At 34.4% G+C, this 14,856-nt stretch overlaps 1 protein-coding gene across 5 annotated transcripts in view; it reads left to right on the top strand.

Moving 5' to 3' along the window:
- Nucleotides 1-14,856, top strand: part of LOC106868836 (multiple C2 and transmembrane domain-containing protein 1) — a 288,695-nt gene that overhangs the window by 253,499 nt on the left and 20,340 nt on the right. For all 5 annotated transcript variants that reach the window (XM_052967390.1, XM_052967388.1, XM_014914262.2 and 2 more), the window contains 2 exons: nucleotides 11,787-11,963; nucleotides 13,003-13,133. In XM_052967390.1, coding sequence (XP_052823350.1) covers nucleotides 11,787-11,963; nucleotides 13,003-13,133 — 308 coding nt within the window. The remainder of the gene's footprint in view (nucleotides 1-11,786; nucleotides 11,964-13,002; nucleotides 13,134-14,856) is intronic.

Raw genomic sequence — 14,856 nt, 5'->3', positions numbered from 1 at the left:
GCACACTATATTTACAATGTCTAACTGAAGTTCTGTTGCCAGCAGAATAGCTTAAGAAGAAAAAATATAGGTGTCAGATAATAAATTGTCTTGGAGCATATTGCAGCAAAACAATAATAAATATAAAATGTGTAGCTTACTTTCACTAATCTTAGTAGTATTTATAACGGTGAGGTGGTATTGATTAGTGCCAAGCTGACTTAATCTAAATAGTAGAATAACATTTGCTGCTGGAATGTTACTAAAGCTTGATAATTTTACCAATTTTCTTTTATTATACAAAGCTAATGTAATCAGATGAGAACTATTAACGCTAGTAACTACTGGAAATGAGTTGTTGTAAAGCTACTTCTGTCATATCCATACAAAAAGACTTGTCAGAAGAAGGATATGGATTTATATGCATATATATATATATATATATATATATATATATATATATATATATATGCATTATTTATATTAATTTTTTTGACAGAATTGCAAGCATTGAAGAAAGCCTTGAAAAATAATGCACCCACACACACTGCATACAATTATGAAACATTTATCCATTAACATTCTCGAACAACTAAGCTACCATTGGATAGCTCTCTCTCTCCTCAACCGCACTACTATAGCAGGCTGCTTCTCTGAACTAACCCCTATGCCATCTTCGCATCAAACTAGAAGCTGTAGTCACTGCTGCTGCTTGGTTTAACAAATGATGTATGTTTTTGTGTATGTGTATCAGTATTATGTATCATCATCAACATCATAATTTAACACCCAGTTTCCATGCTGGCATGGGTTAGATGGTTTGACAGGGTCTGACAAGTCGTAGGTTTGTGTCATGCACTAATGTCCACTTTGATATGGTTTCTACAGCTAGATGTCCTTCTTATGTGTGCAAGTGTGCATACAGCTCAGTTGGCTGAATTATCATTGAGATCAGGAAGACAAACAAAGACAGATGATCACAGATTGATTGTCAAAATAAGAGATATGACAGAGAGAGAGAGAGAGAGAGAGAGAGGGGGTGGGGAGGGAGAAAAATGACACGGGTAAGGAAAGAGAAAGTGAAAGAGAAATTGATTTTTTAATGAAATTGTTCACACAGAAAAAGATATTGTATACAAAAAAAAAGATATTGTGTGTGTAAGTAGGAAGAAGATGATGTTGCTGACATGTATACATCAAGTGCTAGCCACACGCATAAAATATGTTTGTTCAAATTAATATGATAATACAAAGTAGACATATTAAAACAAAATATTGTTATACTCTTTGGTTTTTGATAACTACACTGCAGATATCTTCATGATAAAGGCTGTCTTTATTTTGGTATTGTGTGTTGTATATATATATATATATATATATATATATATATATATATATATACCTATATTCAGCTATTTTTGTGTATGTTGTCTATGTCTAATATTCTTTATGTGCCTGGAAGAGGAGGAGAAATCTTCCTGATAAACCTACTTCTTTACCTGAAGTAAGGAAACATGGGAAAATTGCTGTGATAGATCTTTAGACATCATTGTCACTCTACTGCCTGGAAGTAAACCAGCTAGTAATGCATTGAAACTTCCATTACACCTCACCAGTGATGACACAGCAAACGAATAGGAGCAGCAGAAGTATGAAAACAGTGATAATTTTTTTATTATAATTTATGATCACCCCATAAAATTTCTAAGGTTTGGGATTGAACTCTTAAGGGATATCAGAGAAAAAAAAATTCTCTTTTCACGGGAGTATCAGTAATAGTCTTAAGAGGCTCTCACTCAACATTTTCAGTCATTATTTAGCAGACAAAATCTGACCAAATAAGAAACTACATGGAATCTTATTTGTAGAGGTATGTCAAGAAACTTAAACTGGAAAATATGACAGCTTGTCTTTATTAAGACCAACCCTCAGCTGATTTGCCTATGAGTCTTTTGAATCTCCTTGAAAGGGTTGTACCTGATCAGTGTGTGTTATATATGATATATATATAAGAGGTCTGTTCGATAAGTATCCAGACTGTTGCCATAATAACGAAGCTAAAGCACACAAAGTGAAGCTGTTTGGCACAGATTGGCCTTAGACTCAATTGTTCTAACTCACTTCTGCTGTTTACAGCAGAGCTTGGAAGGAACGTGTGTAGCATGTGATCATCACTTTGACCATGACAGAGAAAGTTGTCATGGCAATACCTTATCAGAGGCCTACGCAAGTTACAGAAAGTGTATGGAGAGGAGTGTATGAGCCGCACACAAGTGCATGAGTAGTTTCCAAGATGGCCGAAAAAATGTCGATATTGACGAACGTTCTGGAAGACCTGCAACCAGTAGAACTGAGAAAAACATTGCAGATGTGCATGCAGCAGTGAGGGGAAATCATCGAATCACCATCCATGCGTTATCAGAGGATGTGCAGATTAGTTACGGTTCAGTTCAGTCCATTAACACTGAAGATTTGTGTATTTAATGCATGTCTGCCAAATTAGTGCCCAAACTGCGACCAAAAAACACTTGGGTTTCAGTTGCACAAGATCTTGACTGTGTTGAGAATGATGAAAACTTTTTGAAAACTTTGCTTAGGCCTCTGAGCAGGTATCGCCAAACTTTTGGCAAAATTTGATGCAGATTCACTACTCAACTTTCTCTGTCATAGTCAATGTGATGATCACGTTCCTTCCAAGCACTGCTGTAAACAGCGAAAGTGAACTAAAATGTTAAAACTCAGTGTGCATGCACAGCAGAGTTCAAGGTCAACCTGTTGCAAGCAGCTTCACTCTGCAAGCTTTACCTTCATTAGTATGGCAGCAGTCCGGATACTTATTGATCAGACCACATATATCATATCTCTCACACACACACACTTGTCCCCACCATCTCTATCTTCTTAGATAAAGTAGTGCATACTTCTTACTCAACCCACCCCATAAACCATATCACTGTCTTTCTCATTAACTCCTGCCAAAATTCCTCCCCTTCCCAACACTATCTCCTCTGTTATTTTCTTCACAACCACCCCCTCACAGTTATCTATTCGTTCCATCATAATTTAACTTTTTCTCAACATCTCACATAGCGTCACCATTCTGTTTCCTTTCCTCCCTTTCATTTGCAGGAGTTCTTTAGTCTTGTGTATCAGGAGGTGACCTCATTAGTACTGGTGCCATGGTAAAAGCACCTAGTGGTTGGTGAATTGAGCAGAGACAATTCAGGATTCAGGGGACCCTTTAGTCTTGCCAAGAGCCATAACAACTTCTCTTTTGTTGATATCATGAGAAAATGCACTCTAGTACATGCTGTAAAGTGGTTGATGTTAGGAAGGGCATCCAACCATAGAAACCATACCAAAAAAGATGTTTGAGCCAGGTGTAGACTCTGTCAGATCCTGTCAAAGAATCCAACGCATGCCAGCATGGAAAGCAGATGCAAAATGATATTTGTTATTTCTTTACTACCCACAAGGGGCTACACACAGAGGGGACAAACAAGGACAGACAAACGAATTAAGTCGATTATATCGACCCCAGTGCATAACTGGTACTTATTTAATCGACCCCAAAAGGATGAAAGGCAAAGTTGACCTCAGCGGATTTTGAACTCAGAACATAGTGGCTGACGAAATACTGCTAAGCATTTTGCCCGGCGTGCTGACGTTTCTGCCAGCTCGGCGCCTTAATGATATTTGTGTGTGTGTGTGTGTGTGTGTGTGAGACAGATTTTCTAGCAACTTTGATTCCCTTACCCATGCTGAATTATCCATTTTATGGACGAACTGTGGTTACAAGTTACTTTTCTGTCACAAAGTCACTTTGTCAATTGCTGGTGGAAGGACAAAGTTGCTTTATTCAAGTTCTTTGATTAGATCTCTCATTAACTTGATTAACACTAGTAAGTCTTTCAGTTACATCTTGATCTTGGCTGTCAGCCTCATCAGTTTCATTATCTGCTTGAACATTCAAAACCATGTGTACAATAATACAGTCACTATAGCAATACACATCAGTCATTTCTTTATTAATATTCAATCACTCAGCCAGATTTTCTTTATTAACCTTTTAGCATTTAGATTACTCTGTCAAATGTAATGCATATTTTCCTCACATTGTTTTGAATTAATCATGTATTATCTTATAGCTTAGCCATTTTGATTTTGTGATTATTTATTTTTAGAATGACATAGGATAGGTGTGAGAGGCTGGATCTGCCCAGCTTGAACATAAAACTAGTAAAATATTTTGGTCTCATATGGCCAGTTTAAATGCTAATGGGTTGAACATATTCTCTGTTTTCGATATATGCTCTATTCTTGACAGTATTTCTGCTTCACAATAATAGTAAAAGCTAGACTTTGAAGGACCAAAAAATGATGCTGCAAATGCTTGGCTGCAACTAAGCCAGTTATCCCTGTCGTAACTTTCCTGATAGCTCTCAACAAAAGCATAGCTTGTTGCTGTTCAGTGAAAATACCAACCATACTTTCATGGTCTGTATTTGCATTAAAAATCAAGATCAAGCAAGCTTTTGGTTCATGAAATCTTTTGAAATCAGTGTCAAGATCTTCATCTGATGCATTTTCAAACTTCAAGACAGGACTCAGCTTATGCAAACCTTTCTTTTGCATCAACAATTTTGCTTTTTCTTTAGCAGAAGCAACAAATCAAAGCATATCTCTCATGTTAAATTCTATGATAAATGTCTCAATCAACTTGCTTGAATTTACCACATCAAGCATACATGTAAAACATCAGTGTTACTTAGTTTTTTATAGAGTGCAATTTTCCTGGATCTTTAATCTTTATACTTCTATTTGTTTAAGTCAGTTCATCTATGTGTTCATCATTAAGTCAGTTTGATCTATGCGGCCATGCTGGGGCAACACCATGAAGAATTTTAATCAAATGAATCAACTCCAGTACTTATTTTTTTTAAAGCCTGATACTTATTCTATTGGGTTCTTTTTGTTGAATTGCCAAGTTACAGGAACATAAGCACATCAACACCAACTGTCAACATAAACACACACACAAACACACACACACACACACAGATATATACAATATATATATATATACAATGAGCTTCTTTCAGTTTCTGTCTACTAAATCCTTTCACAAGGCTTTGATCAGACTGAGGCTGATATAAATGACACTTGCTCAAGGTGCCATGCAGTGGGACTGAACCTGGAACCATGTGGGTGAGAAGCAAACCTCTTACTGTTACAGCAATGCCTGTGCCTATGTACACATTATTCTGACATAGCCGTTCATCTTGGAGTGAAGTGAACAGTTTGTGAAGAATATGAAGAATTTTGCAGTCTTCATCTAAGCCTCCATATATGCAATGTGCTGTAGCTCCTGGTACAGTACCATTCATACGATTCTCTGGTGACCTCTGTATTAATTTAGCCCTTTTCTATGTATGATATGCTTGAGGCACAATGGCCCAGTGGTTAGGGCAGCAGACTCGCGGTCATAGGATTGTGGTTTCGATTCCCAAACCGGGTGTTGTGAGTGTTTATTGAGCGAAAACACCTAAAGCTCCACGAGGCTCCAGCAGGGGATGGTGGCGAACCCTGCTGTACTCTTCCACCACAACTTTCTCTCACTCTTACTTCCTGTTGTGCCTGTAATTCAAAGGGTCAGCCTTGTCACACTGTGTCACACTGAATATCCCCAAGAACTACGTTAAGGGTACACGTGTCAGTGGAGTGTTCAGCCACTTGCACGTTAATTTCATGAGCAGGCTGTTCCGTTGATCGGATCAACTGGAACTCTCGACGTCGTAAGCGATGGAGTGCCAAGAACAACATATGTATGATATGATATTACTGGCAAAGCTTTAACACTTTTCCAGATCCTAGAACATTTACTTCTCTCAGTGACTAGTAGTTACTACATCTGTAGGCTCTGGATTCATTGAGCACTTTCAGGTTGTAACTCTCTCTTTAGATTGTTTAATTCCTGTTGGTGTCCCTTCATTCTTCTTTAGAGACATCACTAATAATATGCATTTTCATCTATGCTGTGCTTGGACACTGTTACTAGGGATAATCATCATCATCATCCTTTAATGTTCGTTTTTTCATGCTGGCATGGGTTAGGCAGTTTGACCAGAGCTGGCAAGTAGGAGAGCTGCATCAGGTTCCAGTCTGATTTAGCTTTGTTTCTATGACTGGATGCCCTTCTTAAGGACAACTACTTTACAGTGCATGCTGGATGTTTTTAACGTGGCACTGACAATAGTGCCTTTAAGTGACACTGGCACAGGTACGTTTTACGTGACTAGCAAATTAGGCTGGGAATTCCTCAGACTTATTGGAGCTGCAGTAGTCATTGATACGCATACACATACATACACATACATACATACATACACATACATACATACACATACATACAGCTCACCTTGTCATTTAGTGAATTATTTTGGTAGGTTGCAAGGGTCATCATAATCATATCCTGATTAAAAGTACTAGACCCTCAGTTCTCTGAGAATTGGTCATATATACTGATTGTGTGTGTGTGTAAAATACTATACTGATATGCCTAAAATATAAAAGGCCTGAGTAAGTGTTTTTAAAAGGAACTTTCAAATTCCAGTTGAAAACTGTTGCGATATCTTTCATTAAATAATTGTTAAAAATCATTGACATTTAATTTCATTTTCTACCCATACAAATTTTTGTATAATAGCAATCTTTCTATGAAGCCAATGTAATATACTGTCTTACAATTAATGAAGAGAATTAAATTATTTTGTAGTTCAATTTAGGAGAAAAATTTCCAATCAAAATAATAAATGTATTTGTAGTCACATCATTCATTTTTGAATTACTATTTTTATTATTTCTTAAAACAAATTGACGTAATGGATATGTAATGAAATGTAATATAATGTATATATGTACGTACGTATGTACATACATGTGTTTATATATATATGTATGTATGTATGTATTTATATACATATGTGTTTATATATGTATATGTATGTATGCGTGTGTGTGTTTGTGTGTATATATACATATATCTATATATATATGTATATATACATACACACACACATATGTATGTATCATTAAAATATGCTTATCTCATATTTTCTCTAATTAATAAATTTTGTGTTTATTTATAATTTCATTCTTCTGGAAGCAAAAAATCAAATTTAGAATCATTATGAAACATCTTTTATTTGTTTTTGCATTTGATATTGTTTATTTGGTATGTAAATTCGTTATACCTTCTTTCAGTTTTTGTGTTTAATCCAAAAGCATTTTATAAATTTGTGTGTTTCAAATACAGGTCAAGCAACTTAATACTTGGATGGTCGTTCTTATAATTCAGAAGAAAGCAATTCTTAAGAGAAGTACCACTTAATACATGCAAAGTGTATGTGTAACCACCTAGTCTTTTGTTTTCATAATTTCCTTAGTACCAATTAATTAATGCTTATCGAACAAATCTCCTGCTGCACTATTCTTTATATAAAGAAATAATATCCTGGTATTATTCTGGTAGTCTTTCACTCTTTGTGTTGTACATATATATATATACATATAGAAATAGTCCACCCAAAAGAATTGCCACTTTGAACTGACACATGAGCTACACTGATATCAAATCACAAAAATACTTTATGTTCATCAGATGCTGTTTCAATGAATTTTATATTTTTACTACAAAGCATTAGACTCCAGGCATTGATTTGCTTTATCCTACTTTTGTGCTTGCTGTTTGGCTATATAGTTTTCCAATATTCACAAAAATAAAAGCATACCAACCTCAGTTCCCTGAGATCACCTCTCTCACATGTAACAAAGTAAAAGAAAACTAATAACTTAACATAATAATTAGTGTCTAATCTATTTACCTACTACCACCTGGATGGAAATTTTTCCCACTTTGATGTTAGTTATTTCACATAGAAACCATTGCATGTTATTTTTAATATTACATTGTTCGCAGCAACATTATTTGATTGTGCAGCATATTATTATGTATGCAATGTAAATTCTTGCATCAAATTATAGCAGTCTCTCACTTTTCCGAAGTTTAGAGTTACTTTAGGCTTGGCGTGCTAAATAAATAGTGAAAAAAAAATAATAATAAAGCTCGGCAGAGTTACAGCAGATAGGTCTGCTGTCTGCTGGAAAGTAAACTGCTGCAATTATTCATTATTTAGTAGCGATTATTTTGGTTTTCAAATTTTCATGGTCCATCTACAATAAATGAGTAACTCAATTACATGTTCAAGTTTCAATGTTGAAGATGATGGGAACATTCAGTAGGGAAAATATAAATCTGTTTAGTACAGTCACCATTTCCCCTGAATTCAAGCACACACACTCATTCAAATGTCAAAAAGGAAAAGCGTACTCAATACATGGTGTCTTAGACAATATTGAATTTTTTTCTTACAGCTCAGATCTCAAGTCACTGCAAACATCAACTGAACTGTCTTCTTTTGGTATTTCAGGCTGTTTTTATTTGTTTTCTGTCTATATTTCTGAGACTGGTGACCACATGTTGATTGTTGCTTTTGCTATGTTTCAGCATGCAGCAGCCAAAATGTAGTGAAAGCAACAATCAAGATGACATCAGTCTGACTAATATAAACAGTATTCATAATATTCGTTACTCATCTCAAAAATATAGAATTGTTTTTATTTACATTGAAACAGGATTTTGTTTGTCAGAGTGTGTGTGGTGATTGTTTCCTTTGACCAGTTTATAAAATTGGGTTTATTAAGGCTCTGATTATAGTTGTTGCCTTTTCACTTACCAGTTCATGGATTGTTCTCCTTTTTATTAGTTTGTTTTGTTGTTATTCAGATTACCATTAGGTTTTCATAATAATTACATTTTGTTTCTGTTATTGGTGTAATGTCACCAGTTCAGTGTTGATTACATAATCATATCCTGTTTTCCTAAATTAGTTCACCTATATACCACTTTACATTGACGAATTCATGAATTGTTTTGGCCAGTAAAAACAAGACCCAAACACAAAAAAATGAACTCATTCTGTTATTATCCTCATTTTCACATCCATTTTTTCTTGTTGGCATGAGTTAGATGAGTTTTCTTGAGCCAGTATTCTACAGTTAGATAGCCCTCTTAAAACCAACCCTTATTTTCAAATAAAAGGATTTATTCTACTGGTTTTTGTATGTTGAAAGCACTGAATTAAAGAACATCACCAAATATCCTTGCTGTCAAGCAATATCAGTATGAAGACACATGGAAAGAGAAACATACTTACACATATACACACACGACATATGCACTCACATATTTTATATATATATATATATATATATATATATTAGGGTAAAAAAACTGAATATTAATTAATATCCATTTATTACCAGGAAGCAAGCACATTAAAAGAATCAGAGAGATTCAGAGAAAATATCTGAGATCTCAAGGGATTATTGTATATGTATATATAAGGATATATAAAGAAGACCACTAGGTTGACTGTTAATGTGCTAGAAGAAGATCACATGTAATTCCACCGAGGTCAACTTTACCTTTCATCCTTTTGGGGGTCGATAAATTAAATACCAATTGAGTACTGGGGTCGATGTAATCGACTGACACCCTACCCAAAAATTTCAGGCCTTATGCCGAGAGTAGAAAAGATTATTATTGTTGTTGTTATTATTATTATTATTATTATTATTATTATTATTATTATTATTATTATTATTATTATGTTCTTCTAAATTATTCAAAAGAAACCCCTTGAAAGTTTATTTATTTTATTTTATCTAGTTTTCTTATTTCTCTCATTATGGTGAAAATTTTCAAAAAGAAGCTCTTATTCAGAACTCCTTTGACTTGAACTTGGCTACTTGTCAAACCAATCTTTATCCAACTTCCTTCGTGATCTTTTTTAACTGATTAGATCTGTGGTTTCTGCCAAAGATCTAATCACATCTGAATACAGACTGGCAAAGGTAGAAAGGAACCTTGGCTCAGTGAAACAGTCTATAAATCTTTGCTTTATTGTTAGAATTTATTAACATAATTTTTTTTTTCTTTCAGATTAATATCTTTGGCCATTAATTCACTTACTCTAAAACTAATTTTCGTTGTTTCTTACACATTTAAATATTTATTTGTTTAAATATACAAGGAAAACTCAATAATTTTACATGTAAATGTTTTGGCAAAATTTCAGTAGTTTTTTTCTTTTATGTTTAACCTTATTTAAATAATGTGCAGCATATGCAATGTAAATTAGTTTATAAACAAAGATTTAATTCTCAGCTGAACTATTTTTCTTCAATTGCTCAATGTATAAGAAATTTAGTCATGCCAACAACTTAGGAGAGGTGTTTTCTCTGCAAGGTTAACTTTTATTTTTAACACACTTTATAATGACTTCAGCAATGACCCAGTTATCAGTCAAGGTTTATAAACACTTATATAGACAGTCATGTAATTGAATGTATTATTCTGGTATTGGTTAAGTTAATATTGAAAGTAATGAATTCTGTTTAACTTAACCAAAGAACTTAAATATATAAGAGTAGTGTTAATAGATTGGAGTATTGCAATATGTGTAAATAATATAAATGTTTGGAAAGTCTTTTGAGCAATGCAGATGAAAACTTTAGTAAGATATATGAGATTATGTCAATAAATGAAAACAAAGAGAAAAGATGTTCTTATTTTACATAGGCTGTTTAATGGTTCTATAATATTTCAGGTAAGAATTCCCTTTTCAAACAGAAGAAAGTAAATAAGGAGCTTGGTGAAATATGTTACCAGCAGGCCCTTCTAGTGTATTCTCTACATACATACTTGAAAGTCAATGAAAATTTGTAATATTCAGTCTTTCTTACACTTCTAAAAAAGAAATGTAACAGCTTTAACTGTAAATCAAAACTTGCCTAATCCATAATACCTGATACAAGAGCAAACCTGCAAATTTTTTAAACGTTTCATAATATTCAGCATTGTCCAGTTTGATATTAGCCATCTAAGACTTCCAGTGGTTCTAGGCTACAAACGTACTATATTAAAGTGGTCTACAAACATACTATTTTAAAGTGGCCTTCCATTAAAATTTCATGCTAATTTATGTTCCAAACACTCTCTTAATAATGTCTAAATCATTTCACCAAATTCTCAATTATTTTCAAAATAAAATTGAAACAAAGGTAGCTATGCCAACAGAAATATAGTAATAAAAGGTTTAACGGTCTGTAATTCAAAATGTATCATTTAATGGCATTTTAATTACACTTCATTAAAAGAATCTTAGTCAGACAGGGTATATAATATTTTGTGACAATTGTGAGAATTTACTTGTGGCACTTCAGACTCTGCTAAAGTTTTATGCATGTTCATCACTATCTATCTCCAATTAATCACCATCACTCAAATGAGGAGAAATATATATATTTATTTTGTAGTGAGTCACACTTTGTAGTGTCACTTATTAATCATTTCCTCGATTAAGGGCATGGTAAATAAATTGTGTAATATATGCATCAAGTCAACTAAGGTTTTAAAAGGTTTGTTAGACAGTGAATGCACTGGCAAAATTGTCTGTCTCACTCCCATCTGTTTCGCTTTCCTGTATCACTAAGTACACTCATGCAATATGAACAAAAAAAGGTTGATGGGGTGATTCACCATTACCATCAATTAACATTCAAGTTGTTAACCAATGAAAACACAACACAGATGATAAAGCAATTGAGTTCCTAAACTGACCTTCTTTTATGTTATCCCGGAATTATTTAACCTGTTTTTTTTAATTTTGTCATTGTTCTTGTAGTTCTATCGAAGAAGCACTAAACTAACAGAAACTGCTCGTAAAATGAAGATGCAAATTTGGAGCAGTGTAGTGACTGTTGTGTTGGTTGAAGGAAAAAATCTGTTGCCAATGGATGACAATGGCTTCAGTGACCCCTACGTCAAATTTCGTTTAGGAAATGAAAAATATAAGAGCAAAGTAAGTATCTTATTACTTAGAATACATATTTTATGTTCACAAATTCAAATGTTTATGCACACATGTCATCATCATCTTCATTTAACATCTGTTTTCCATGCTGGCATGGGTTGGACGGTTTGACTGGAGCTGCCTAGGCTCCATGTCTCTTTTGGCATGATTTCTATGGCTGGATGCTCTGCCTAACTGCCAACTATTTTACTGAGTGTACTGGGTGCTTTTACACAACACTAGTGTGGGTACTTTAACATGACATTTCACAAATGAGAGTTTGTCAGAAGGCAGCAAGCCGAATCTTGGTACTTGTCAAAAGGGCTTCTCTCTTGTGTGAAGCAGATTGATAAAATCAGTTGAAATCAATCTATAATACTGTATTGTATTAATATTGATATACCTACTCTATTGACAAATAAATGAGTGCCTTTTGTTTTACTTATGGATTCATAGAGGACTGTAGAAATTTATATGTACATATAAATATATATATATAGAGAGAGATAGATATACAATTATGTAAAGGTGCATGGCCTGGTAGTTAGGCTGTTGCACTAATGATTGCTAGTTCATGGGTTTGATTCCCAGACCAGGCGATGTGTTGTGTTCTTGAGCAAAACACTTCATTTCATGTTGCTTCACTCCCACTTTCAATCAAGAGTTGGGGGTGAATGTTGGTCTGTTTACCTAGTCAGTGAGATGACATCATTTGAAGGTTAAAACAATGCAAAGCACATTGTGACCAGCAATATGTAACAGCACTGGATAGTCTGGTAGCTCATGTGAAATATGTGTGTGTGTGCACATATATATATATATAGTGGCAAATAAAGAATGTAGTGAGCAAATTGTTTTACAATTTACTGTTGTTTCATCATAGTCCAATGCAATCTGTTTACAGTTTTGTCTTATAGATGTGCTTAGTATCATAAACACCAGGCTTATATACCCCAATAAAGTTATCATATATATATGTATATATATATATATATATATAGTCTAAATACCTTGAAGTATGTGTTTCACTTATCTAATTTTCTTTCAGTTTAAACCAAACACATTAAATCCTCGCTGGTTAGAACAATTTGACTTGAGAATGTATGATGATCAAACAAAGTGTCTTGAATTAACAGTGTATGACCATGATGTTGCTGGAAAAGATGATTTCATGGGAAGGTATAAGGATCTTTTTTTTGTCGTTATTAAGATTTTGATCTTTTACGAGCTGGTATCAAAATGTTTCTGAACTAGTTATGTTTAATAAAAAATAACTTATTTACCTTAAATTTTAACATCATCTCCTTTGAAATAGTCACCTTGCACAGCACTACACCAGTCCCAGCGTCCCTACCATCTTTTGGAATCAGGCCTGGAAGTTGTTTTCTGTAAGCAGTACACTCTGGGTCTCGACAACAGTGTTAAAATGGCAACCTTTGAGCTGCATTTTCACCTTGGAAAAGAGATGGAAGTCTTCAGATACTAAATTTGGCGAATAGGGCAGGTGTTGTTTTTGGTGTATTGTTGTCGTGAAGAATCCAATTTTTCATGCTTCATGGATCCAGTTGCTTTTGCCAAATGTCCTTCCTTAAATGCTTCAAAACATCACAATAGAACTCTTGATTGACAGTCTGGTCCTGGGGTACAAATTCTCAATTCACAATACCACATTTCTGGGGATGACGCTCATAGTAAGTTTTCCAGCGATGTTCTTCCACTTTTGAAGCACCCATGGTACTTGAAACATTGTGTACAACTTATTGCTTTGTCACTGTAAGCTTGCCGAAACATGCTTAATGTCTCTATAGCAGACTTACCAAGTTTAATGCAAAATTTCACATTGGCTCTTTATTCCTGTCCATGACAAAAAATTGCAGACTATAGCATACACTTGATCACAAATTTCACAACTTGTGAAGTAAACACACTGATGTCACTTGGTACACTGTCTCATGAAGATCACTGCCAGCTCTCTCTGCACACAGAACTGTGTGCTGCCATCTGTTGGTGTGCTAGAGAACTTGTGCAGGAACTTTTTGATACCACCTCATACAACTTAATCATAATGCATGTTGATTAATGAAAAAATACAAGTGCTATAATAATTAGGATGCTCAGAATAGTAGGGTAGACTAAAGACTAAATGAGACATGAGAAGATATAAACTGGCAAAAGCATGGCCATGTGGTTAAGAAATTTTGTTTTTCAGTCATGTGATACTAAAGTTAATCTCTCTGAGTAGACTCGTATATCTCTGGGTTGTCCAAAACCCGGATAATAAAATTTGGTTGCTGCAAACTGTGCAGAAGTTGCGTAGGAAAATCAGTAGAAGCTCAGTCAAGACATTTTATATTTGGTTATATTTTGAGTTAAAACCTTTGAATCACCAGTGCCTTTCTTCCTTTCAAGGTCAATAAACTAAGGACTCACTCTCTACCAAATCTAAGTATATTGGTCAGTCAGGGTACTCTGCTGCCTGTGGGATTTTCTGAATAGCACACCTAACAAAAAATACTTTCAATTTTTTTAGTGATGCAACCCAACCCACCTGACGATGAACCATGTCTCATGTTGCCTGCTTCTCAAAAAAATGTTCCCCATGTTTGATATAGATGTTGGTTTCAAATGTTTTGCACAAGACCAGCAATTTCAGGGAAGGGGTAAATCAATTATATCAACCCCGAAAGGATGAAAGGCAAAGTCAACCCTGGCAGAATTTGAACTCAGAACATAAAGACAGCTGCTAAGCATTCTGCTTGGCATGCTAACAATTCTGCCAGCTCGCCACCTTTGATATAAGTGTTAGAAATGATGATGTTGATTATGTTTTTATAATGAATGAAGTAACATTCAAAGCCTTCTTGTATCTCATTTTTTTCATTATTTTCTTATCATTATCATT

The sequence above is a fragment of the Octopus bimaculoides genome, chromosome 4 (genome assembly GCF_001194135.2).
Source record: "Octopus bimaculoides isolate UCB-OBI-ISO-001 chromosome 4, ASM119413v2, whole genome shotgun sequence".
In the NCBI taxonomy this organism is placed as follows: Eukaryota; Metazoa; Mollusca; class Cephalopoda; order Octopoda; family Octopodidae; genus Octopus; species Octopus bimaculoides.
Note: the sequence above shows the minus strand (reverse complement) of the source record. Positions and strands in the feature narration are given on the sequence as shown.